This window comes from Miniopterus natalensis, chromosome 9 (genome assembly GCF_054644295.1).
Source record: "Miniopterus natalensis isolate mMinNat1 chromosome 9, mMinNat1.hap1, whole genome shotgun sequence".
In the NCBI taxonomy this organism is placed as follows: domain Eukaryota; kingdom Metazoa; phylum Chordata; class Mammalia; order Chiroptera; family Miniopteridae; genus Miniopterus; species Miniopterus natalensis.
Window position 1 is genome coordinate 8,569,006 of NC_142089.1, and position 27,419 is coordinate 8,596,424.

General features: G+C 45.2%; 1 protein-coding gene and 1 long non-coding RNA gene across 2 annotated transcripts; one reads left to right on the top strand and one right to left on the bottom strand.

Moving 5' to 3' along the window:
* The first annotated feature begins 9 nt into the window (after window positions 1-9).
* Window positions 10-5,450, top strand: LOC148092341 (uncharacterized). Its single transcript, XR_015715004.1, has 2 exons — window positions 10-459; window positions 5,188-5,450. It is a non-coding gene; the product is annotated as an uncharacterized LOC148092341 (long non-coding RNA).
* Window positions 5,350-20,726, bottom strand: ELOA (elongin A). The gene is made up of 11 exons (XM_087820161.1): window positions 20,574-20,726; window positions 15,570-15,626; window positions 14,642-14,748; window positions 13,006-14,173; window positions 12,516-12,630; window positions 11,214-11,369; window positions 11,010-11,107; window positions 10,037-10,217; window positions 9,605-9,716; window positions 8,882-9,063; window positions 5,350-7,932 (listed from the first exon to the last, which is right to left on the bottom strand). Exons 1-11 carry the CDS (start codon window positions 20,724-20,726, stop codon window positions 7,871-7,873), a joined length of 2,391 nt encoding a protein of 796 aa, XP_087676287.1. The 3' UTR covers window positions 5,350-7,870.
* Window positions 20,727-27,419: the final 6,693 nt, after the last annotated feature.

The window sequence follows — 27,419 nt, forward strand, 5'->3', positions numbered from 1 at the left end:
GCTTTTTTCCCGGAGAAGAAAACTCTTCCTAGCCGAGTTCCACAGATGGAGAAACTTCAGGGCAGAGATTCAGCTGGCGTTCCGAGTAAATGGTGGCGCTGGGTTTCGAACCTCCCTCCCGCTTAGACTAGTCTGTGCTCTTTTACCGCCAATGTTTTGGGGAGCTGGCGGAGGAAAGCATGCGCAGTGATAAGGCCTGAAGAGCGGGGAGACGACGTTATCGCCGCCGCGCAGGTGCACGCTGAGGCGCTTAGACCTTACAAACCCACGGGCCTCGCCACTTTCTTCACAGTGGGCTTAGCGATCGAGAGCATGGGCTTCATGGACAGCTGGATCTGAAGACAAGTCCTGAGTCTGCTACTGACGGTGTGACACTCTGAATAAGTCCTTTCCCCATCCTGAGACTTCGTTGCCTCATCTGTCAAGTGGGAATGATAATATCTGTTTCATAGGATCGCAGTGAGTATTAAATGAAATAATGCACTTAAAGAACTCGGCACGGGGGCTGACACCTGGTGAGAATTCAATAGCCGATTCAGATCTTGATTTAAATCCAAGCATTGCCACTTACTAGCTGTGTGGCCTTGAGTTCAGAGTCTCATTTTACCGGCTGTCAAGTGCGAGGGTTGGACTAGATGACCTTGAAGTCCCGTGATATTTCAGAGCAGTTTTTTTTCAAAGGATTGGTTGTGACCCATTTAATGGGTCTTAAAGTCCATTTAGAGTAATGTGATCACCATTCAAAAAATAAAAGAGACTGCTTCTCGGCTTTTTGGCTAAGATCAAGTGTAAAAAATTTAATAGAATAGAATAGAATAGAATAGAATAGAATAGAATAGAATAGAATATAGAAGAATAGAATAAGAAATTCAGAATGGATCCCACATTTTAAGTCTCAATTTATGGAACTTTTGTTTCAGTTTTGGGTTTGTGTACTCGGGTGCAACATAAAATGTTTTTCATATTGTGGGTTGAAGTCCAAAGAATTGAAAGCCACTGTTTAGAGTTGAAATTACTTTGGTTTCAGGATAGAATGTGTTCTTATCCCTTGGTGGGGAGGGGGAAAGACAGAGGATGTGGAGAGTTATGGGATATTCTGGATTTCCCCTGCCCTTCACTTCTGGCTCTGGAGCATCCAGACAAGATGAGGCTGGTGAAACACGAACCAAAATATCCATATGTTCAAGTTTCATTCAGGAATATTTTGCTGTCCTAGTTCACTTCTTTGTGAAATAGGTAAACTTGGTTCTGGTTCAGTATAGCTCAATGTCATGAATTATTCCTGCTTTCACATCACAATTTCAGGCAAGGGAGTTGGCATGTGGTAGAAGCTTAGTAAATGTTTGTTTAATTGAATGATACACTCAATGATACACTCAGTCTTTCTTTGAAAAGATCACGTCCCACTGCAGGACTAACACAGGCCTTACTCAGGACTTGTCACTTTTGGCTTGTCATTTTCATCATTGTCATCCTTTTCTGATTTGTTGAGCACTGTGTGCCAGGCATTGCACTAAGCACATTATGTAATTCATCGCAATTATTTGTCACATGAGCTTTAAGAGATAGGTGGTGTTACCCAGTTACCTCCAGTTTGAAGATGAGGAAAACTGAGGTTGAAACAGGTGAATTAACTTGCCCCAAATCAGTATAAGGTTAGGAACTATGCAGGCTTTGAGATCATCCTCGTTTCCTGAAACAAAAAGTGCACAGGAAGTAAATATGTTGTATCAATTAGCTTATGCTGTGTAACAAATCACCCTAAAATTTAAAAGCTTAAAAACAAGCATTCATTATTTCTCATGAATCAGTAGATTGCCTGGGAAGTTCTTTTCTGGGCCAGTTGGCTTGGGCTAGATAGCCTGGAATAGCCTCACTCACATGTCAAGTTGTGATACTGTCATCTAAGGTATGGGCCACATGTCTCCAGCAGGCTACCTGAGCTTAGTCACATGGCAGCAGTTGCAGAGTTCCAGGAGCAAGAGAGGGAAGATCCAATTACACAAGCACTTTTTAACTCTCAGCTTCTATAATTTTTGCTAATATACATTCAGCCAAAAACAAGTTTCATTGACGAAACCCAAATTCCAGGATGGATAGTCTTGATCTGTCGATTGGAAGAACTGCAAAACACTGTGGCTTCCCCCCAACCCAATATATTTGAGTTAGTTATCTTTCATTGTGTAACTTAATGGCTTAAAACAACAATGAACATTTCTCTCACAATTTCTGGCATAGCTGGGTGGTTCTGGTTCGGCTCTCTCATGAGCCTGAAGTCTTCTGAAAGTTTGACTGGGGCTGGAGGATCCACTTCCAGGATTGTGAACTCACATGGCTGGCAAGTGGTGCAGGCTGTTGGCAAGAGGCCTCAATTCCTTAGTGGACCTCTCCATAGAACTGCTTGAATGTCTTTATGATATGGTGGCTGGCGTTCACCAGAGCAAGGGGCATAAGAGAGAGCAAGGTAGAAACCACAATGTCTTTTATGACCTAGCCTTAGAAGTCATACTGTCAATCCTACAATATCCCATGGTCCCACAGGTCAGCCATGACAGGTGTGCATACCAGGAGGTAGAACTCATTGGAGGCCACCTTAGGGTGGCTACCACACCACCATACATGTTAAGTGACTACTAAGTCTTTATTCTTCTGTTTATTTGGTAATTTGACTGAGGATTGAATTCTCTCCGAATTTTGAAGGTATTTCTCTGTTTTCTTCTAGCTTTGAGAAGTACAGTATCATTCTGATTCCTGTTTCTTTGAGTTTCCCCCCCCAGTCCCTTTCTAGAAGCTATTAAGATCTTCTCCTGGTCCCTAGTATTCTGAAATGTGATGATGTGGCTCTTCTGTCATTTTATGCTGGATACATAATGCACCCTTTCAGTTTAGAAACTTTAGTACAGAACATGGGAATGCAGGTTAAGACATCTGCACGCATGTGCACAAGGCCCTTGCAGGGGAACATATTTAGGGATATGAAGAGAAGGGGGGTGGGGCAAGAGTCCTGCTCTCCCCCACTCACCACCCTCTAGTGCAGAGTTCCAAGAGACCCAAAAATTTGAATGTAGCCTTCCAGGTCATTGTGAAGGTTTATTTGTCAAGGTAGCAGAATGGGCTGTATTTTACTTAACATTTTATTAGCTTCCATTTATAACTTTTTAAGTATGCCTCCTTTTGTACTCTTGACCCAGTCCCACAATTAGGAATGGCTTGCAGGGCAAGTTCTTAGCTTCTCTAAGCCTCGGATTTGTTGTATATAAATGGGAATACTAGTACCTACTTTGTAGGGTTTTGTTATGGGGGTAATATGAGGTAATGCATGAAAAATGTTTGGGTCCATGGGAAAAGGTTAAATAGTTGTCTATTGCTATTGCTGAGAGCAAGATTTTCAGCTCAGCGCCCACGTCTGGTTGGATGGAAAACTGCAGTTGTTTAGAGGGCTGAATTTGGAAGAAACTGTAGCTGATTTGGGAATCAGCTGTTAGCCTGTTACTCAGCCCCTTCGCTTGCACTTCTATATTTGTCTGAGGACGAATGGGAATGGGAACGTCACTGACTCCTGGGACTACTCTGGGGCAGGTAGGAATAGCTTTGATTTTTCTTTCTCCCACTCCCAGGGCCCATCTGCAAACATTTCCTTAGCTCAAGAACAGAATCTGTTTCAATGAGGCTGAAACACTTTTATTTTTATTTTATTTTAAAATTATTATTTTTTAAATTCATTTCAGAGAGAGGAAGGGAGAGGGAGAGATAGAAACATCAATGATGAGAGTTACTGATCGGCTGCCTACCGCACACACCCCAAAGGGGATTAAATCCGCAACCTGGGCACGTGCCTTGATCAGGAATCAAACCAGACCCTTGGGTGCACAGGACAATGCACTCCAACTGAGCCACACCGGCCAGGGCTCCTCGTAAGTTTTTGAGAAGGACTGAGACAGTAGGCATCACAGAAAGAGATGTCTGGGAACCTGTGAAGACAAACTGCCTATGTCACCATTTAGCCAATAACCAGGGACTCACGTGGATGTGGAACGCTAATGGAAAAACCCTGTAAAGGGGGCATCTGTCAAGGTGATTAGCCAGGTAGAGGATTCTCCTGGGCATCAGTTACGTGCAGCAGAGGGAAAAAATCATTCTTAGAAATGATTAGGGCCTTGCCTGGGCATCTTTTACACTGGAGTCAGCTTTGCTGCGGAAGCCTAACACTGGGTATGTGTGTTTATGAGATAAATGTAAGAATGTGTGCTTGGGAGTCAGGCCAACACACAGCACCACTGCTGATTTGCGACCTTGGGAAAGTTCTTAGTTTCCCTGTGCTTCAGTTTTCTCATTCTTAAAATGGGGCCCTGACCGCCTACCTTGTAGGATCATTGTGATAATGGAGGCCATGTATATGAGACAGAGTGCTGCCTGGCACACAGTAGGTGCATAACCAGCGAGGCCAGTTACTCTTACCTGACTGTGATCGCCAGACTTGATTGTGTTACTCTATAGTCCAGGGTCTAGTACAGGTCCTGGCTCAGCAAATGTTGAATTAATAAGGGACAAATAACTTACAAACTCTGGGTAAAGTCACTCATCAGATACCATGATCTATAATTAACTTCAATGCATAGTAATTTCTACTAGCGAGAATGAGGTCCAATAAAGAATTGGGAAAAATAATACATATATAAAAAGTGCCCTCTTTAGGAGAGAAGGGGTAGTAAAACTGTGTTGTGAGATGTAGGTTTAAGGTAAGATCCAACCCACTGGATGTATGCAGGGGCTGAACCCAAGCCCTTAGCTCCATTAGCAACTGCTGAAACTCTAGCAGCTCAGCGAACACAGCAGGTTCTCCTTAATTCCTTGTTGACATGACTTGTCTGTGCATTAGTGTTCATTATGCTCTCATTAGGAAGCCAATATAAGACTGAGGAGACCTACCTGTATCTTTCACACCCCCAAGAAGTGACTGAAAGGTGGAGTGACATTCTTTGCAGTTGGAGAATCTGAGTTGGAAATCCTTTCCTTTGCTACTTCCTAGCTATGAGGCTTTGGCTGCATTATTTCTCTGCCTGAGACTCAGTTTCTAACTGTTAATGGGATTAATAGCTCAGTCCCAGGGTTCCAAGCATAACAAAGGACAGTGCCTGCTCCCCACTAGGCACTCATTTTTATCTGAGTTTCTCCCTTTGCTTACAGGGCTCTTTCCCCTTTCCCAGACCTGCTACGCTACAGACAAAAATCCAACATCCTTTATGGCTCAGCCCAAGGATTAAGATCTTTGCCTCACAGCCCAGGAACCAGACATTTTGTGACCGACTTCCATTCTCTGACACAAGAAGGGAGAAAGACAACAGTATATGGGATTTTTTGTTTGTTTTTTTATTTAGACATGGAATTTTTCTTCCTTTTCATATAACTTATCTAATTAAAATATTCATCTTGGTAGTTACCACAAAAAAGTAACATAGAAAATTGTATTTACATTTTGGGACCAAAATACAAATGAAGAGCAGGATGACACCTTGCTCCTTTCCCTCCCGCTTCCCGGAAAGAAAAAGCCCTAAAGAAACTGCTCATTATACCAACGATCACAAAGGGTTAATTTGTAATTTGCTGATTTGTATGTAGTGTAGCACAGGAAAAAAAAATTGCACAAGTTTTCACAAGTGAGACCAAATGTTTGACATCATCCTTTGTCTGCTCTGCAGCCATTCAGTCACCCAGCTAAGAAATCCAGTTTCTCCTCCCTCCTTACTCCTCACCAAGTCACATCCCTCACGCAGACATGCTTAGAAGGGCAGGGGAAGGGTCTGGCTCTATGCAAACAGGGGTGATCAAAATCTTTATGGTAGTGATGTTGGGATGAACATGTGTTTCTCCCTCCCTGCCTAAAGATTCCTAATAAAGGAAATTAAATCATACACAACTGAATCTGAAATGTGAAAAACTGGTTGCAGTGACAAAGACTTGAACACACAGCTAAGCAATAGATTCAAGGTGGTGGAAGCCATTCTAGGCACCTGACCCAGATGTTCATTTGGTTTTAGGTAAGAGGCTTCCTAATATTAGACTTGGGGATAGGGGTGGAATGGTAATACAGTCAATCAAGAGAAATAAAATCAATCAAGAGAAATAATACTTTACCCAATTAAAAAATACAGCAAATTAAAACAGAGCAATACTTAAGTCCTGTCGCAACAGGCACCCAGCACAGCAATGCACAATGAATAGTTTGCTGCTCTGGATCTTCAGAGTTAGTCTAACCGAGGTCTCCAGGATGGTTAAAAACAGTCGCCTCCACATTGAGCTTTCTTTTGAGAATTTTTATAGTTTATTTGACCCAAATTGAGGACATATGCCAGGGAGCAAGATCTCAAATGCTCCCTCCATATTCTGAGCTTGGAGTGGGCTTGTTGAGGGCACTGCCTGCCAAGCTCCTCGGGCTGTCACACTAATCAAGACCTATCTATTGATTTGGTTTCATAAGGATGAGCACCTCGACTTATAGCATCTACTTCCACTGGGGTCACAGCCATCTGGGTTCTTACTAGCTCAGTGCTCTTCAACAGCCAAGAAGGGCACTGGCACTATTCTCCTAGTTCTGACCTTGCTCCTAAGTCAACTCACAAGTGAGACCCTCCCTTCCCAAATCAGATGGACTCCCTTGTGGTTCTCCCCATCCTGACGCGACGGCTCAGACACTTTTGCAAAGTTGGCCCTTCCCTCCAAATTCTGGCTTAAACACTTGAAAAGTAGGGAGAGCTTCAGCTGCAAAGTTCTCTACAAAACATAGTAAACTGTTGTGCTCTTCCAATTACATGATCTTACCTTTTAAAGAAAGCAAAAACAAAACCAATTTCCAACATAGCATTACAACTTTTAAAACCATTCACTTCTAGTAGTAATTCACAAGGATCGAGATTAAAGTGCTGGCTTTTAAAACTCTAAAGTTGCATTTTGGGGGTGGGGGACTCTACCAAAAGCCCTGCCATGTATTTGTGTTTTTGCCCCATGCTAGTGGGAGAAGGAAGAACAGGGGAGGGGGAAAAACCCTAAAGTTTTGAATCAGACACTGGAAATTGTAAAAATGCTGGGGTTCTGTGCAAATTGATCTCCCAAGGTACTATGTCCTCTAGTGAGCCTCAAAAAGAAAAAAAAAGTGGGAACTGGCAAAAAGGATGAGGGGAAAGACTAGACCTTTACAAATACCTCCCTTAATAAATACTATTTAATGAATAAGAGAGGAACTCAAAGCAACACCGCGCAGGGTCTCAGGGGTGAGGGTCTATCCCGGATGCTCCCCGCCTGCATGCCGAGGCCCCCTTAGGATGGGCAGCCCAGGACTCACTCCTCGCCCTACGTGGAGCAGGCCCCACACAGGCTCTGCGGATGCCCTGTCCTCCCTCTGCACCAGAGTCCACTTGGGAGAGCTGAACTGGGACGGGAATGGCTTTCACTGGGCTCTTGTTTAACTTTAACAAAGAGCCCTGAAAAGAAAAGGCTGAGCGTGTGGCAGAGGACAGAAAACAAACCCAAAAATCCTGGGGGTAATATAAATACAATCTGGGGCGATATTTATTAATTAAAACTATCTTATAGTTTACAAAGAAGCTAAATAACAACAAAAGTATAATTGACCTTAAAACGCTCAGTGAGACTGAGGCTTCACATCTTCAGAGTTCTGAAGTACCCTCCAGGCAGGGAGGCGGTGGCTGCGGCACATGGGTTCACAGACTTGACACCTGCGGACTGTGCAGGGTTCCGAGACCAAAGCGTCCACGGAGCAGAAGATCTGGGCCGCCTTTGGAAGTTCCATTCCCCAGCCCCCACTGTCCTTGTCCTCCTCACCCCAAATTCCATCTCCAGGCAAGTCCTCAGTTTATCGTCGGGAGAATCTGTTCTTGAAAGCTTTAATTGTCTTAGCCATCATAGGGGCAATTTCTGTGAAAAGAGAAATAAGGCTGCTGTTTCAGATCCGCAGCAGTTCAGACATACAAAACAGTGCTTTACAACCAAAGCCGAAGTCTCGCCAGTCTTGGTTCTGCACCACCAGAAAAATGGATGCAAGTGGAAGCTGTCTGCTAACACCACAACATAAGCAGAATAGAGCTAACCCTTGCTGTGCACCTGCCAGTCCCAGAACAATCACTATTTCTAATTCCAACAACCTCACCAAGACTCAGAGAAACTAGCCAACCTGCCCCTGGTTGTACAGCAAGTGGCAGAACTAGAATTCAATCCAGACTCTAAAGGCCATGCTGAGCCATAATTTAACTGCCTCACCAACATCCAAACCAGCAAAAAAATCATTCCCTTCCCACCCCGTCTGCCAAGGTAGCAACAGGTCTAACATGAGCTAAATGCAGATACCACCTAAGGACTGGTTTACCTGAGCTCAGCCACAGCTTAAGCCAGGATTCCTACCCTCTCACAGCCCTAAAGTGAAGACAGAATAATGCTTTTAAGTTAGGTCACCTCCTTAGAATATTGGGCATCGCCAATGGTAATCAAGTTAATAAAATACAAAACAGACCCAACTAGATATAAAAAATACTTGGAAACTGGGGTTTTAAGGTATAAAACCTCAATAAGGTGAACTATCATGTAGCTGTCAATGATGGTTATGAACCCTGTAATTGCCTGGAGGTTTCCATTTAAGTTAAAAAAAAAAAAAAGGGCAGAGTGCCAAAGTGAATATTCCTGTGATCATTATTTAAAGATACACAAGCATTATGAACAAAGCAGGGGAAGGAGGCACTGACATTTAGATCAGCTACTTGCAAGGCATCATACGTGTGCTACATCCAACAAAATGATGCAGGAGTAATGACAGCAAAGGGGTTCAAATACTAGTTTTGAAATATCTGAGCGGAAACCCCAAGTCACTCACTCTTCACAGTCGGTTTCCTAGGATCATAGGAAACAGTGCTGCTGACCACAGGCGCCAAGTGCGCACTGCTGGTGCTCGGGCCGTCATAGACTGGCTCCTCTGGGCTGGTGTTGAAGCTGTGGTTGCTGCCACTGCTGGAGGGAGCATGGCTGCTTCCTATGGGGTAAGGGGCTGGCTTAATCCTGCAACACAGAACAAAGCTGGTTAGTAATGAGCACGAAAAATCCACCCACAGCACCAACAATCTGAAGCTGGCCTTTCTGAGAAGACTCAACTTCCTAGCCTTGACCAGTGAACTCTAGCACCCAAGCTTCTGGAAATGGCTGAGATGACAGTGTCAGTCCTTCAGAATGAATGATAATCTCAACTAACTTTTCACTGTTTAGGTGTAGATCTGCGTTGTGAAAATGCTAATGTGACTTAGATTAAGTCATTTAGTCATACAGTAAACCCCATTTTTGTTGAAATGGGGAAAGGGAAAGCATAAGTGATGTTTCCCAGAACCCAGGCCCTTTTCTCCACATAATCTTGACCTTTCTGAGAGGCAGGAATAATTATCCAGCCTGCACAGCAGCTGAGGAAGCTGGGGCTCCAGAGCCCACTCTGCACTGCTGTGCTTTCATACCCAAAATGAACTGCATCTTGCACCTGGGCTACCTTCTTGGGTGAGTGACAAGCTCTTGACCTCTCTTCCCTGAGCTTGGAGAGGAGCAGAGACAGTACCTGATTTTCTCGGGCATAACTACTCCCCCTGTTCCAAACTTCTCCTGTCTCCTTCGAACATCACGAGGTGGCTTGGCCACAGAGTGGACAAAGGCCATCTTTGCTTGTCGGCCTGTAGAGAAATGAGGAGATTAATACCTACCTTCTTGAACAGAGATGCTCTTGTTATTTCACTAATCTACCCTATTACCAGAGAAAGGCTTTTTGAGTGCCCCCAAAACCGAGAGTTCAACCCATCCTGAAAACTACTCTGTACAGTAGCATGAGCAGTGGTAGAAAAAAAAACCCATCTCTGCCCCACTTGCAAATGCAACAGATTTAGGGGCCACAGGCCCTACATCAGTGGGGCCCACCAAGACCCTGCTGTGGACCAGAGCACAGGGCTTACTATTTTGCCAGGCCCCATCCTGCCAGTCTCTCATACCCCCTTACCTTTGGGCTTATTGGCATGTGCAGATTGGATATTCTTTGTCAGCAACCGTAGCCGCTGCTCTCGGGCATCCTGAAGCCGCAAGTACATCTCCCGCCACGACTCATACTCTTCTGGCCTTTCATCCTTAAAGTCTCGGTGACAATGAATTTTCCATAATTGATCTGTTTCTTCAATTAATACCTAAAACCACAACGAGGACATCATTTATATGCAAGCACTCTTACATATCTTCTCCACCCTTAATCACCTAGGGTTTCCTAATGATTTTTTGGTCTGCAGAGAACTGTATTAAAATACCATGGTTCTAGAAAAAGTTAAATGTGAGGCACTGTACTAGCTGCTTCTGGGGGTTGTGGGGCTAGGAGACAAGATAACACAAAATTAGTTTAAGGTCAGTCTTTTCCTTTAGAAAAATCAGTGAAGGGTAGAACCAGAATAAAGTCAAATCCAGGCATTTCCCAAGCACTGCACTGAACTGTAATGGCAAGGGGGCCACCTAAGAAAGATGTGTCAGGATGCCCTTGGAATTAGAGAAATGACTAATGTAATCAGATGAGTATGTCCCAGCATTACGAGAATTTCTGGATAGATCTCAATGTTTCTAGGACACACCAAGCCACTTGTGCTCTTTTAAATGTCAACACAAAGCTTTGTCCCCGGCCTGGATCCCCGGGGCAGTGCTGCCAGAATTCTCCCTTGACCTATGATCAGGCAAGCTCAAGGGAGGTGTGGGAAGTGTTTTCCTGTTCCCTTTGAATCCCACCTTGATTCTAGCCCGAGGCCCACTTAAGATGCCAGGGGCAGATGCTAAAAATATTCTTGTTTAAAGGTCCACTGGCAAAACAAACATCCCCAGAACAGTGATCCACCCAGTGGCCTGCCCTTCAGCTGCAGCAGATTCATAGAGACAAAGCTATTTTTGGAGACACAAGCCAGAAAACTGTCCCCTTCCCACCCAAACAGGATACTCACGTGATTGTATTCCTCTATACGATACAGCTGATCAGGTGTACACCTCTCCAAAACAGGTTCAAGAACAGAATATGGGACGCCTCCTACTTCAAAGATTGCTGCAGAGAATCAAAGGTGAAAGCACTGAGTAGCAGCCAAGCCACCCAGTGATACATTCCCAGTGCCACAATGTGCTTGAGAGCAAGAGAAAAGCATGTGACTTACAGTCGATGTTGTTTTTAAGTACCCGGATGCACTGCTGGTGCAAGGTCATCATTTTGGGGAGATAGGCACACTTGGAACCAGAATACACCTGCATCTTAGAATTCATTCTCCGTCCAGTGAATCCAGCTTCTTCCTCTTCCTGGGAGGAAGGCTGTGCTATAGCGCAAGGAAAATAGGGAAGTAAATTGCAAGGAAAACGGGGATGTAAGTTACAAAAAGCTCTAGGCGATACAGTAAAAACTCCTTCCCATCTCAATCCTCAGTCTCAGAAGCAACCAATATTATCAGTTTCTTGTGTATCTTTCCAAAGAGTCTATGCAAAAGCAAGCAAATATGAATTTTATTCCTTTTTAACCAATTAATAACATACTCAATAGTATCATCATTTTTCATTTTCCACATTTTAGAAATCATTCCATGTTAGTATATAGCCTTTCCACTTTTTTTAAAAATTGATTTTTAGAGAGGAAGGGAGGGAGAGAGAGAGACACAAATCTATGTGAGAGTGAAATGGTGATCAGCTGTCTCCTGCACACCCAACCAGGGATCGAACCTGCAACCTGGGCATGTGTCCTGACCAGGAATCAAATTGGCAACCTTTTGGGGCACAGGATGATGCCCAACCAACAGCCACCCAGGATGCCACTACGTGGATGAACCATGATTTACCTGTTAGTTTTGCTGAGAAACACTTCTGTGGCTTTTAATTCTTTTGCTATTAAAACTAGACTTTTAGCCCAGCCAGGCGTGGCTCAGCAGTTGAGCGTCAACCTAGGATCCAGGCGATCGGGGTTCAATGCCCAGTCAAGGGGCATGCAGGAGGCAGCCGATCAATGACTCATCATTGATGTTTCTCTCTCTCTCTCTCCCTCTCCTTTCCTCTCTCTAAAATCAATAAAGATATATTTAAAAATAAATAAAATAAAAAACTAGACTTTTAAAAAGCTCATGTAGAGCATACAGAATAAAAGGCTGCTAATAACAGCAGCAGCTAAGATTTACTGAACATTTACTATGGGAAAAACTGAGCGCTAAGAGCTGTATCAGCTTTTAATCTACTTAACAGCCCTATGTATGAGGCAGAAACCATTATCATTCCCATTTACAGAATATGAAGCTGAAGTCCAAGGGAATTAAGTTCCTAACAAAGTTCATGTAACTTGTAGAAGGCAGAGCTGGACTCAAGCCCAATGCATCAAACTCCAGAGCCTATGCAATTAGGAAACACACTGAAATCTGATGACAGACCATAAATGATTTTTAAAATTTTGCTTCCATTTAAAAAAACATATAGAAAATTACCTTTTCGCTTTGGTTGGAAGGAGGACACCAATTCAAGGGAAGGAAGCGGCCGGTAATTGGCCTGTATCATAGGTAATGGGAGGTCTGGCAACACTGGCAGTACATCGATGGGGACCTGCAGAGGAGAGACCAGTGACTGGAGAGCCCCTTCTTACAGGCACAGCTCCCTTCCTCCAGACCATCCCCAGCAGTGTGGACCAGGCAGAAAAGTGACAGAGATCCAGGCTGGAGGAGGGGCAGCAGTCATGTCTGACGACCTAAGTCAGGAAATACATACAGATGGGCCTAGCACACGGGACACCTCAGCAAACACTTTTCTTGGGTGTTCCCTAACCCTGGCAGCTAGAGGGGCCTGGAGGAAATTACTTCAAACTGAAATTCACCAGGCCACCTAAAAGCCAGGCAAGCAAAACAGCAGCAGGGCGGGTCCTGGGAGCTCCTCAAAGCCGGATGCTCTGAGTGGAAGCCACCTAGGGGCTGAAGGGGTTACCTTTCTCGGCCTGGCCACATCGGCTCCAGCCGGCAGAAGCTTCTCTGACTTGTTTTCATTCACCTTAGGCAATTTCTGAACTGAGTCCACGTTTTTACTAGTGCTTTTCGCGTCATTTTTTTTAAGTCCCTTTTCCCCAACAGTCGTGGCTGAGGTTTTCGTGACCTTTTTCTTTTTCTTCCGGGGCTGGTCGTAGCTGAGGTATGACTCAAAAGACATGGTGGGCTGCTCAAATTCATCGTCCATATCTGCCCCCTCCACTCGGGGGGACTTCTTGTCAGGATGAGCTTTTCCTTTCCCTTCCCGAGTCTTTAGGTTGTCAGCAGCCTTCTCTTTGGCCTTGGGCAGCATGTCTCCAGCACCCTTTCCTACATCTAAGCTGTGTAGACTTTGCCTGTTTTTGTCTGACTTGGTTTTCTCCAAGTCTTTGTGCTTTTGCTTTTTATGGTGGTTGTCTGACGCAATCTCCAAGGCGGGTAAAAACTTCCTGGAGCTGCCCCCTCTTTCCTTCTCTTTTTTGATACCACCAGAGGGCGGCTTCTCCTTTGTGCCATCCCCTGAGACGGGCCTCCGGTTTTCCTCTTTGGAGGTGGCCTTGTGGGATTTCTCTCTGTTCAAAGATGACTTCTCATCTCCCCTGGCGACCACTGGACGTTTATCTTTCTGGGAAGATCTGTGCTCCTTGTTCTGACTCACACCCCCTTTCCCCCGGGGTTCACCCAGGTGTCTTTCCTGGCTGACCCCCAGCCTGTCCTGAAAGGCGTCACTGTGGCCCTTTCCAGGCTTCTGGTGTAGAACAAAGGGCTCGTGGTCCTCATCTGGGGATCTGTAATGGTCCATGGACACCTGATGAGGACTGCTGGACGACGGAGGAGACTGAACATGGCCGTAATCGGAAGATTCATGGTCCGAAGAGTAATAAGTTGGTGAAACCCTGTGGCCCCTCTTTCGCTCGTCTCTCCTCTCCTGACTGAGAGACGCTTTGTGAGGTCTTTCGAGCTCTGCGGGTTTCCGGTGCTTTTTCTGTCTGTGATCAGGACTGTGTGGCCTGCTGCCGGAGGCTTTCCAGTTTGCTTGGCAGTCCCCCTCCAGCTCCTCCTGAAGAGCATCCCTGGGGCGCTTTCGGGAGTCGTTCTTCTCAAAGTCCTGTTCATCGGGCTCAGTGTTTCTGAATAAAAGAAGACGCAGATAAAGCAGTTCTAAACCTCAGTGTTACCTTATCCACGGGACCTAACTCACAGAGTTAGAAACACGGTCTTGGGAAGGAGGTAAGTGTGTTCTGCTCGAAGGCACGACTAAGCTTTAAAACCAGGAACTCAAATGTTCAATAAATGGAAAATGATGAGTTTCACTAAACTTGAAGATCCCAGGACACAAAGAAGATCAAACATCTTGTGGACATGAAAACGCTTAACACAGGGGCGTATTTGTTACATAAAAACAAAGGGGCTGTTATATATAAAAAGCCTTTTAAGAAAATATTAGAAAAAAACATACCAAAATGTTAATAATCCTTATCTTTGGATGGTAGATTTATAAGAAATTTTGATCCTTATTTCTATTTTTAAGTATTTTCTAATATTCTATAATGATCAGATTTAACCATGAAATTAAACCTACAGAGCAATGTTCTTACCGTTCCACAGGAACCAACTTCTTCCACTGGGCCACGAGGTCCCTGGCAAAGCTTCCGACATGCTCATGTTTTCTTAAACTGTTTACTGTTTTCCCAACCCCAGTCTCCTATACATTGGACAAAGGAATTGTTAGAGGGTTGTGGAAACAGGCTCACAATTTTCAAAGAAGTCAGACCTCCTGCTTTTCAACAAATCAATAACTTCCTTCCTAAAAATACACCTTGTTAAGTATCAGTACAAAATTAGTTTGTTTCTATACCCTAAACCTCTAATGACACATAGTAGCAAATGCAGCATACCAGATCAGAAGGAGATACTGAATTAAAACACTTCTACAATAATAACCAGAGTGATTCTGGCAGGTGTCAGGCACTGAGCTAAGAGCTTTGCATTCATTCAGTATCTGAATCAATCCTTATGGTAACAACTCTGTGAAGCAGGAATCTACCACAATTTACAAAGAAAGAACAGGCTAAAGTCACAGAACTTGGATTTGAACCTGGGACTAGTTGATGCCAAAGCCAATGTTCTTTTAATTTTCAAAATTTTTTTAGATAAAATTCCCATAACATAAAATTCATCATTTTAACCATTTTAAAGTGTATAGTTCAGTGGTTTCCAGAACACTCACAATACTGTGCAACCATCACTACTGTCTAATTCCAGAACATTTCTCTCATCCTAAAATGAAACCCTGTTGTTACCAATCTACCCCCCACCCCCTGGCAACCACTAACCTACTTTCTGCCTGTGGTTTTTGCCTATTCTGGACATTTCATATAAATGGAATCATTCAATATATGGCCTTGTGTCTCGTTTCTTTCACTTCCAAAGCCCATGTTCTTTGTCTTACTGTGTATAATCTCTCTCAGTGGGAAGGGGATAGGATATATTTTTTCATAATATCTAAAGTTATACAGTTCTTACCGCAAGAATGTCTACTGTAATAGGCAAGGCGGAGAGTTTCTTCAAATATTTTAATAGCTATAGAGAAAATAAAATAAACATTAATTCCTATAAAATCATAATCATTCACTGGAACAAATAATAACATCTGATGGTTAAATACTCAGTCTAAGTATTATACATTAACAAGTACGGTATTATCCCGATTTTACAAGTGTGAAACAGGCTCAGGAAAGGTAAGCTACTTGCCCTAGGATGCAAGTAGGGTGAGATTCACTTAGGTCTGTGGCTTTAGATTCCCGGCTTTCAACCACTATGCTACACCAACAGGAAACGAGACTTAAAGAGAATCAAACCTGCAAACTCGAAGAAAAGTCATCAACTATCACTTTGGCCCAGTTTTGAGAGACTTTCTGTTAGGGAAATCACCCATGGGCCTGGCATGGAGGAAAAGGAACAGCGGCCTCTATAAGAAAAGGGCATCATGTGTCCAGGCACAGTCAGCAAGGGTGAACTGAACTGTGTTATGGATACAATGGGAAGCCAAGACCAATTTCAGGTTGCCAGAATCAGAGTTTTGCGGTTAATGAAAAACATAACAATGTCTGGGTATATTAGAAAAGTGATCTGGGTTTGGTCACATTTCCTTTCTGTAGTTCCTAAAACTAGGTCAAAATCAGGATAGCACTACTGTTAAAACAGAGTTCCAGAGTCAGCCAAGTCAGTAACCTCTGAGCCTCATTTACTTCATCTGCAAAATAGGAACTGGATCCTGTTTCTACTCACAAGCGAGAGGACTCACTGAGACAAACCACATGTAGTCCTTAGCCGTAGTGCCTAGAATCCTATAAAAGCTCAATAAATGTTTATTATTAATCATTTCATTAATCAAAGAACAGATCTTTAAATGCCTACCCTTGATCTTCAACCAGATATTCACCATCCAATTCCTACTTGCTCCATTTCCACCAAAAGTCGTGACTGGCCATGCCTTTCTCTAGAAAATGTGTACACCCGTGTAAATATACCACCATTCAAGAAGCTGCAAATTACAAGTAATTCAAAATAGAGAACTGTGACTGCCTTTACCCTGGCATGTTAGATGACAAGATCGGCCCTTTTTCCATGTGCAGCCCAGGGTATACTCGGTAGGTATGTCACAATGCTATAGGTGGAGCAGTAAGTACGTTTTCCTTGTCATTCTACTTCAACAGTTACTGAATCCGGTCACTGGGCAGAGCAAGTGGATCACTAATGACATTGTTTGACTAGGAACAAATGAGAAGCCAAATGGCAGAACTAGAGAGTGTCACTTTCACAGCTGAATGAAAACTATCCTCCACTTCAGATTTGATCACCACCAACATCCAACTTAGGAGAAAGCTTATGTGTATTTCTTGCCATCCAAGTCATGGGTACAATGATTAATGCCAATTCTTCTTCTTAAAGGAAAATTTAGAATCATTGAAAAGGTTAAAATGGGTGTCTTCCTTAATGCCATCCCCTGGAAGGCATTTATATACCACCTACTGTGTGTTGGCTACCACGCTAAGTTCTTACTTGTGCTACCTCATTTCATCTTTATTAACCACCTCCATAAAGTGGGTATTACTCTCCCCATTTTATAGATATTGAAACTGAGCTCAGTGAGGTTAGGTAACTTGTCTAATGAGCTAGTAAGTCAAGTATACCTACCACAGCAGGTACTACAAAGCCAGGGAACCTACAAAATAACAACACTGTCTATAGATAATAGGAACAGAAAATAGGGCTGTGCCTCTTAGCATACCTCAAACAAAGCAAAAGGCTCCTCCTTATAGTATCATGTTGTTAGACAGTTTAGAGTCCACAGCGTAAAGGTCAGTCACCATGGGGACAGGATCGGCAGGACCTCTAGGAAGCCACTGCTAAGGCTGGGCCAGAAGTCACTGAGGGTGTGTTCCATCTCAAAGCCTAGCACTAACTGGAGGGGTAAATGCTACCTTTCTGGTTAGTAGGGGTGACTTAAATGCAGACAAAACTAAAACCATGGAGATTTTCAAAATGACCTGGTTCAACATAAGAGAAAATGGGCTTCAGAGCCCCTCTATTTTCATTGAGGTTCAAGAAAAAAAGCAATGACAAGGTAAAAGCACTCTGGGCATTCTCAGGTAGATGGAAACTTGTTACTAAACCAACAAACCATTTGCAGAGGTTGGGAGAACTAATAACAGGTCACTGAGAAATGTCAAACATCTGCACAATGCATGCTTAGGAATTTCAGTTGTCCTCTGCACACTCCTTCAACCCAAAGAGTAAAAGATGTCTGTAATGTTGACTCCCTCTTCTCCACTTGCCATCAAACTGTGTCCTGGGTAGTTGTCACATTCAAAATGTTACAACAGACAGATAACTTTACCAGCCATGAAAACTCTTATAAAATAGTAGGAACCAAGTGACCCTGTCTCTGCCTGATACCTTTTCCCCAAGTAAACCTCGACCACAGATGTGTGTTTTTTTGTGTGTGTTTTTTTTTAAATATATCTTTATTGATTTCAGGGAGAGGGAGAGAGAAAGACAGAAACATCAATGATGAGAGAGTCATTGATCGAGCCCACAACCCGGGCATGCGCCCTGACCGGGAATCGAACCCCAATCGCCTGGATCCTAGGTCGATGCTCAACTGCTGAGCCACGCCCGGCCAGGCTAAACACCAATGTTTAATGCCAGAAAATCTATGAACATAGGTGTGGAATCTACCCTTTGGCTAATAATGGTTTGAAATCAAGATTTAGTTGCAAATTCAGTACTGCTATATAATCATCTTGCAATTTCAAGAACAACCTGTGGGAGCTTGTTGGGTTAACAGAAGGTTGAGAAGGCCAGTGTGCCAGCTTGCAGTTTTCCCCCTGTAGTTGGCTCATTTCTGAAAGCCAACTAGTGTGCTCTTTGCAAAAATGATCTCCGAACGTATGTGCCCTGACCAGAAATCGAACCTGCCACCTTTTGGTGTGCGGGCCAGGGCTTTTCTCATCTTCTTAATGCTCCCTTCATAACACAAAGCCAGAAGTTCAGGGTGATGCCTGTCTGGGAGGAGAAAGCCCAAATACTGTCGATAATCACTAATAGTTCAAACAGGATGAGAAGTCAAACCTTCTCCTAATTTGAAATTTCATGCACATCTACTACTAGAAAGGCTTCTTCAAAATTTAAATTCTAGTGCAAGAATTACAACAGATACTACATGGAGCATGGTTTTAACCTGATAGAAAGACCAAAATTGGGGTTAGGGGATGAGTTTACATAATATTGCTTTAAGGTTTTAAAGATGTCACAAACCTACAGTTGAGGAAAACAAACTAGTACTCAGAAATAATAAACATTTATTAGATGTCCAAAAAGGATTATAAAAAGAAACTTGTGCTCTGGCCAGTGGGGCTCAGTGTTTAGAGCACTGGCCCCTGCTCACCAAAGGGTTGTGGGTTCCATTCCCGGTCAAGGGCACGTACCTGGGTTGCAGGTTCAATCCACAAATTGATGTCTGTCTTTCTCACCTCAATGTTTCTCTTTCTCTCCCCCCCTCCCCTCCCCTCTCTCTAAAAATCAATGGAAAAAATATCCTTGGGTGGGGATTAACAACAAAAAAAGAACCTCATAAATTTGCCTGGCCACTAAGTACTGAAGCTGCAATAGAAAATATAACAAAATAATTGAAAGCATTTGCGTTTTCACAGATTTATAACTAAAATGGCTTCCTAAATAAGTGGATCTCTGAGCTAGGTAAGAATGCGAAGAGTTAAAAGGTGGCCTGATGGTGAGATGCTGTGTGCAGCCTTTACAGAGGGAGGAAAAACCTCACCTAGGAGGAGCTGGGGACAAGGTAGAGAGAAAGATGCCCTTCAAGAGAATCTGTGAAGGGTGGTGACTGATACCTGGGCACTTCCCACGAGCCTGGCACTTCTGCCTTTAGTCTTAGGAAGAAGCAGGTGAGGAAACAGGCTCAGCAAAGAATGTCCCGACCGTCCATGTGAAAGGATTAGAACCCAAGGCTCACCACCACTTGATCGCCGCCGCCCCCCCCCCCCCCCATAACTTCCTCAGCAGGCACTCGGGGGACTGTACCCCCAGCTAGAAGGCTGACAAAGTCAAACCGGGGTGTCTCCAGCCGTGTATTTCAATTTTTAAAAATTCTAACATCCCCTCTCCAAGACACGGACAAGATGGACAACAGAAAGTCGGGGAGGGAGAAGAATGCATTTAACTTGCGAAAACAGTTTAAAAAATAAACAAAACTAGCTGAGTACAATTAAAAATGGTTGCCCATCACTCGCTGCAAAGCGAGAAGCGGCAGCTCTTACCGTCTCTCAAGGCCAGGAGGAAATCTACCCGCAACTTCGAACCTTTCTTCCTCCAACCACAACCTGAGTTTCTGCGCTCCACAGAGACAGATGACGTGAGGTTCATTTTGCTTTGTTTTTAAAGGGATTTACCCCAAAAGTGAAAAGATCCGAGTTCCAATATCAAGCCGGGAAGCAATAAAAACGTCTCTCGGAGACGCAGGACCACAGCCGAGCCTAGGCTCCATCACGCGGACAGAGTCACCTCCTGCCCCCGAACAAACATCGAAACACGAAGGGACCGGGGACACTCCGCACGGAGGCCCGCAGCGGCCGCGCTAACTCCGGGCCGGCGCTCCCGACGGGAAACAGCTGGCGCGGGACACCGACCGAGGCGGGGGAGCCCCGCCGACACGCGGCGTCCGCGCGGTGCGCGCCCCGGTCCGCCGCAGGCGCCCCGGCCCGGCGGGGAGGCGGGGAGGCCCCGGCCGCCGAGACCCGCCGCCCGCCGTGCGGGATGCCACCGCGTGGGCTGCGGCCAATGGCCGCGAACTTCCCGACTCCAGGCTGCGAGCGCGGCGGGGCCTGGCTCCGGGTCCGAGCCCCCACGGCCCCGGCTGACCGGGTGGGGGCCGCGCTCGGGCCCACGACCGTTACGAGGCCGCGCCCGCCCAGCGCCCGCCCCGCTCCGCGCTGCCCGCTCGCTCACCTTCTTCGGGTCCGGGTTCGCGGCCAGCCGCGCCTGCAGCTTCTCCACAACTTGGAGCGCCGACTCCGCCGCCATCGCTGTCACTGGCGCGGCCTCCTCGCCGGAACTGGGCTCGCGTCGCGTCCTCGGGCCGCAGCTCCGCCCTCCGTGCATCCCGGCGGAGACGGAAGCGCTACTGGCCCCTTCCGGGCCTCGGCGGGCTGGGAGGTGCGGGCGCGGGGACCCGGGCGGCCGCAGGCCCCGCCCCCAGGCCCGGCGGGCCGGTCCCCGAGCGCGCTCCGCGGCCGCGCGCGCCCAGAGCCGGCTCGGCGCCGGCCGCTCCCGCAGCCCGGCCGCGGCCGTCGGCGTGGGGCGCCAGAGCCTGGGCGCCGTCTCCCGCGCCGCGCCCGGGGGAGAGCCAGGCGCAGACCCCGGCTTTCTAAACCCTGACCCCCACCTCCGGGGCGGGGGCCTGGGCCGCGCCCCAGCTAACACCTGTCAGCCGTTCCCGGCGGGTCGGCCCCCCGGGGAATCGCGGGGATTGACGATTGCGACCACCCTCGGCTGAGCGCTACCCTAGTTTCACCCTTAGTCAGCCCGATGAAACGAGTTATATTATCCCCACTTTCCCGATGAGGAAAGAGGATCACGGAGACCAAATTAACTCGCATGTGGTCACGTTAACGGGAAGAGGTGAAGCTGGAATTTGAATTTAAATAGTCTGGGTCCACTGTGAGCGTACGTCTCTGAATAGGTCGAGGAGTTGAGGCCCAGAGAGAGAAAGGGATTTGTGAAAAGTCCAACAGCTTAGCTACATGAGATAATAGCCTGTGTCTCCATTTCCTCCCAAACCGTGTCTGGTGCATAGGCACCAAATAAATAAATAAATAAATAATGAATGAATGAATGAATGAATGAATGAATGAATGAATGAGTGAGTGAATGAGTGAGTGAATGAATGAATGGGTTTGTTTCTCTGACGCAGTAGGGCCTCAGACCAGCCCAAGACACCATCCTTGAGGGCACTTAACTCTTATCCTAGAAGCACTAAGGTTTACTGTTACTATTGTTATTACTAAAAAGAACAACTAAACAGCTGAAAACAGACTTAAAATACCAGCATTGAGAGATGAGGGGCGGTGGTAGAGGGCAAAGGGGAAAAGGGGATAAATAGGGGCAGAAAGGCTTCACATGGGGCAGTGGGTGCTCAATGCAGTGTGCAGATGATGTTTTGTTGAGTTGTACGCTTGAAACCTGTACGGTTTTGTTAAACGATGTCACCCAATAAATTCAATTAACAAAATACCTGCAATGATTACATCTTGTTTGATTAGATTAAATAAGGTTAGATCCTAGTCAAATCTCCAGGAGGTAGTTGGCAATGTACCTCACCTCTCTTCTTGCTCAATGCAGGAAAGCACAGAGACTCTTCCAGTTCCCTGCTCTGGAAAAAGAAACAATGTAACTTGCTATTTCAGATGCACTTTCATACACTCACTATGCTGAGAAGCCCTCCCTTCTGTGTTCCCACCCCTCTGATTAGTGCCCCTCCCTTTTCAAGGTGTAGACAAATTGTCAATTTCTTTTTCGTCTTGTCACTGGACTGTTTATCAAATTCAGTGACTGACCTGTCCAACATTAAATCTCTGCTGCTGGCACAATCCAGTTGAGATCATCAGCCTTGGATCAAAAGTCCATACAAGATTAATGACCACCCACTTGGTGCCCTAAGACTCAATCATGGGGTGTAATGGAAAAGGCATCAAATTGGGTGTGAGGGGAGTGGATTCTAGTACCAGCCCTAGAGTCTCCCTCCTTTACACAGCAAATGCTTTTACATTTTAAATTCCTTCCATGTTGAAAATGTAGCACTGGTGCAATGGAAAATGAGCCGATTCTTGAAACAGAATTGCTGACTAACTGACCTGGCATATACTCCGGAAGCTGTGGAACATTTTGCGCATGGTACCCAGGGAGATCTCAACATCTCAACGACCAGAATGAAAGGAAACAATGCATGCTGCTAGGGGCTTCTGGAGAGGGTCCACCCCACCCCTCCACCGCATCCATGTCAGCCCGCGTCAGGCTTAGCTGCAAAGTAAAGAACTCTTACACTTGAATATATGACTACTTCTCTGATCAGTTAATTACACCTGTGTCTTTCTGATTAAAAAGAAAGTTTTTAGCCACTTCTTAAAATGGTACCCTGTATGTGTTCATTAGGGGATTACCACTGTAATCCTTGGTTTACACAAGGGTGTTCAACACCCTAGGTCAGAGGCTGTTCTGTCCATCTTGGATCAACACCTAGTGCACAGGTGACATTCCATGACGGTTTGTTAAAAACCAAACTAACTATTATTAAATTTAAGGCTAGCCCAGAGTATTATCTGAAAACCTGAGGACTCCCTAGCTCTTTTGCTAGCACTATAGGGGACCCTGTGAGAGGAATTAAAAGACCCATTTCATTCCGCTGGGAAGGCATGTTTAAGGCTACACTAGGGGAGAAAGATGGGCGGGGAAGCTCTCATCTTCTGCTGTACACACTTCTGAGTGTTTGCAACAAATATGAGCTATTTATTTTAATTTTGGAAAAGAGCAATCCCAGGTTGGCTGATACAAGAGTCGCTTAAAAGACTGAAAGGAAAGTGAGAAAAACAAATCTACCAACCATTTTGTCCTCAATAGAAAAAAGGAGCTCTTGCCTTTCACGGAATGGTCTGCAGGCTGGACAGTGTGTTGAGTGAGGAATACTGGTGGGTGGGGGCTTGCCCTTCGGCCTCTCCTGGCCTGGCTCTGCCATTCCTCTATCTTACCAAGTAGGCAGCACCTGAGGTTGGTTGGATGATGGGTGTAAAGGACACAGGGTTGGGGAATCAGTGACAACCTGAGCTCCAACCCCCAGTTCTACCAGTGCTAACAGTGGCTCCAGGTCAAGTTATTTAAACTCACTGACAATGTTTCCTACTACTTGACAGATTTTTTGTGAGGCTTATTCAAATATCATATTAAGTAACTAGCATTCAGTAGGTTATTTCTTTTTTTCAGCAGCAATTATTAGGGAAAACACATTGCTTGAAAAAGGGAATATTGTGTTCTGCTGTAAAGGAGGCTGTGAAACCCTCCATCTGAGCAGTTTGTTCTGCACAGCTGTAGCCACTGTGCTCTTCCCCAGGGGGCTCATTTTTCTGAATTGACTATATTCATCTTTGTTTCACATTCTTCAAACATGTTCAGTTGCTTATTTACTTAGGGATGGCATCTTCCTGGGTTTCACAGGCTGGATTCGCCTTCCTCAAATACAGTCATACAAGTGGAGACTGCCAGCTCCAGGGAATGGTGTCTGAGGTCCAAAATCCACACCTCTCAGGCTGCCTTGAAGTTGGATTAAATCCCCACTAACAATTTAAGGTTATCTCTCAGGCCTAGAAGTCCCCCGAGGCCCTTTGTCTCAAGAGGGCAGACAGCAGCATTCTATAATGCCCACAGAGAGCAGCCCCTGGAGAACCTGTACTTACCAGGAAAAAAGCTACTGTAAAAATCTAAGAGTAACGAGTAAATATTTTGATACTTTTATATTATGAATTTATGTAAATTTTATCCAGGTAATAGCCTAAATCAGCCCTGGCATGCTGGTACTCCACAAGACTTTTAAAAATGTGCCTGGCCGGGCGTGGCTCAGCGGTTGAGCATGGACCTAGGATCCAGGAGATCACAGTCTGATTCCCGGTCAGAGCACAAGCCCAGGTTGGCGGCTCCATCCCCAGTCGGGGGCATGCAGGAGGCAGCTGATCAATGACTCTCTCATCATTGATGTTTCTCTCTCTCCCTCTCTCTGAAATCAATAAAGATATATTTTTAAAAAATCTCTTTGGCACACATAAACTAATTACTAAAATTCTGTGGCACACCAAAAATATATTTAAAAAAACAAAAACAAAACATGCAATACCTGACAATTTAGTCAGGGGCACTGACCTCTTTTCCCTTAGATTGTCAAATTAAAAAATGACAACTGTGAATGAATCAAAATTATACCTATTTTTTTTTGTCAGATTGGCAAAAAATATATTTTTTTAGTATGCTGCAGAATTTTAGTAATTAGTTTATGTGTGCCATGAGATGAAAAAGGTTGAAAATTGCTGACCTAAATGACTTTCCTTTGCTCTTTATTTTTATTGGATTTTTTTTTAAGAGAGAGAGGGAGAGAGAAACACTGATTTGTTCTTCCACATATTTATGAATTCATTGGTTGATTCTTGTATGGAGACTGAACCCGCAACCTTGGCGTATCAGGATGACTCTCTAACCAACTGAACTACCCAGCCAGGGCTGTTTTATTTTTGTTACACCATTTATTACAATTTGAAATGACCTTATTTCGTGTTCATGTTTTTAAACCTCTTTCCATTTCGTAAGCTCCATGAGGCATCACTGTGGCTAAACTACCTAGAACGTAGTAGGCGCTCAGTTGAGTTGAATGAAGGATCGACCTCAGAGCATTATCGTGTAGATTAAACGGGATTATGTGTATTGACAGCAAAGTGCTATCAGCCAATAATGTTATTTTAATTAATCCTCACTATCCATTTTACAGAGGAGGAAATGGATTCTTAGGAAACTTAAGTGATAGCATGCCCTCAGCTCCAGAAACAGAGTGTGGTTGTGGTCTTTGCTGAGATGCTCTTGGAATGAAGTTGTTAGAAAGAGTATAAGCTAAAGGCAGCCAGCCGGGAGCTGCGGGGGCTGGACAGGTAAACGGAAGGGGGGGGGGGGGGGAGGCTGGAAAGGAAGAGGGAGGGAGGGAGAGGAGGGCCGACTGGACTGAGTCTGGAGTAAGTTTTCAGCCCTAACCTCAGAAGAGGTCTAACAACCGTCTGAGTTTGGGGGTCCACAAATGACAAATTCTCAGAGGTCCAGATCTCCCTCATCTTGTTAGGAAAAAAAAGATTAAAAACCACTCTGTGTTAAGTAGAGAAGATTAAGAGACTAAGAAAGCACCATGGGGAGCGGGACTGCTACTTGTTCAGGGCCTTGAAGAACGGCAGCTCTGTGCCATCCTGTGTGCCATCCCTCCTCCCCCCAACCATCCTGTGGGGCATCTGAAGAATGACAACCCCAGGCGCAGAGAGGTTGAGCAACTAGCTCAAATGTGGGAAATGACAAACCAAAAATGAGGGACCTGGTTCCTCATCTGTTAACTGAGGAGGACTGATGGGTCAAAGTAATGATGACCGTAACAGTGACATAAAGTTTCCTTTTACAATAAGTTTACTGCCCGGCCAGGCGTGGCTCAGAGGTTGAGCATCAACCTAGAATCCAGGTGATCGGGGTTCGATTCCCAGTCAGGGCCCATGCCCGGGTTGCAGGCTGGATCCCCAGTCGGGGGTGTGCAGGAGGCAGCCGATCAATGACTCTCTCATCATTGATGTTTCTGTCTCTCTCCCTCTCCTTTCCTCTCTCTGAAATCAATAAAGATATATTAAAAAATAAAATAAGTTTACTTAGGTAAAAACAGCAAGTCTTTTTAAATAAAAATTAAGTGGATGCTCAGGAGGGAGAAACTCATATAAGGTAAAAATCACGAAGGTGGTTCAAAAATGACAGAAGTTCGGGAAACACTGTGATCCAGGAACCTTAGGTGACATATTAGCCTGAATCATAAGAAATGGATGATCTCTGATTATTTTTGCTTTGACCTACAAAAATGACAATTTCATACAGTTCATCCTACTAGAAAGTCCCTACGTTTTCTGGCCCCACCTATATTCTAGCAAAACCAACTGCTTGCCTTTGTCGTGCATGCACCGCAGGATTTCTCTCCTCTGTGCCTTTGCCCAAGCCAGTCTCTCCCCCTGATACCCACATATTCTTAGGGGGCAGGTGTCACCACCTTCAAGAACCTTCCTTGTCATCTTTCCCCCTGAACAAGTGAGGTGCTCCTCACAGCTTCCCTACTTGGTCAGCATGTCTGTCTGCATGCTTGGTTCTGTCTCTTCTATAAGCCTATGAACTCCTTTAGGGAAAGGACACTTTTTTTTTTTTTTTAAGATTTTTATTGACTTTTAGAGAGGAAGGGAGAGAGAGAAACTGTCTCCTCTCTCAATTGGCTGCTTCCTGCATATCCCCTATTGGGGATCGAGCCCACAACCTGGGCATGTGTCCTGACCGGGAATCGAACCAGTGACCTTTTAGTGCATGGGACCACGCTCAACTAACTGAACCACACCGGCCAGGGCAGGATGCTTGTTGTTGTTGTTGTTAATCCTCCCCCGAGAATATTTTTCCATTGTTTTTTTTTAAGAGAGTGGAATGGCGGGGGGAGAGAAACATTGATGTGAGAGAGATACATTGATTGGTTGCCTCCCGCACGTACCCTGACCGGGCCCAGGAATGAACCTGCAACCCAGGTACATGCCCTTGATCAGGAATGGAACCTGCGACCCTTCCATGTGTGGGCCGATGCTCTAACCACTTAGCCTGCCAGCCAGGGCAACACTTTTTTTTAAAAAAATGAATGGCAGTAGCCTTTGCCTGGGGCACAGTAGAACCCCCAAGCTTCGCTAACCAAGTGAGTGAGGGAATGAAGATCTACAACAAAGGAAGGCCTAACCCTCTAGGGCCACAGGAGGCTTCAGAGAGGGATCATTTAACCTAGATCTTGACGGATGAGGAGAACGGATCGGAATTTTCCAGGTGAGAGGTGAGTGGAAAGACACTCCCGGAGATTGAGGCCACAGCAGGTACAAAGGGGGTGGATCTGACAGTCTGTAGTACTGAGGACATGGAAGAACGGCTTGAGTGGAGGGTCTATGACGGGAAAGGCAATGCTCAGTGTTCCCCTTCCTCTGATCCTGACCAAGGCAG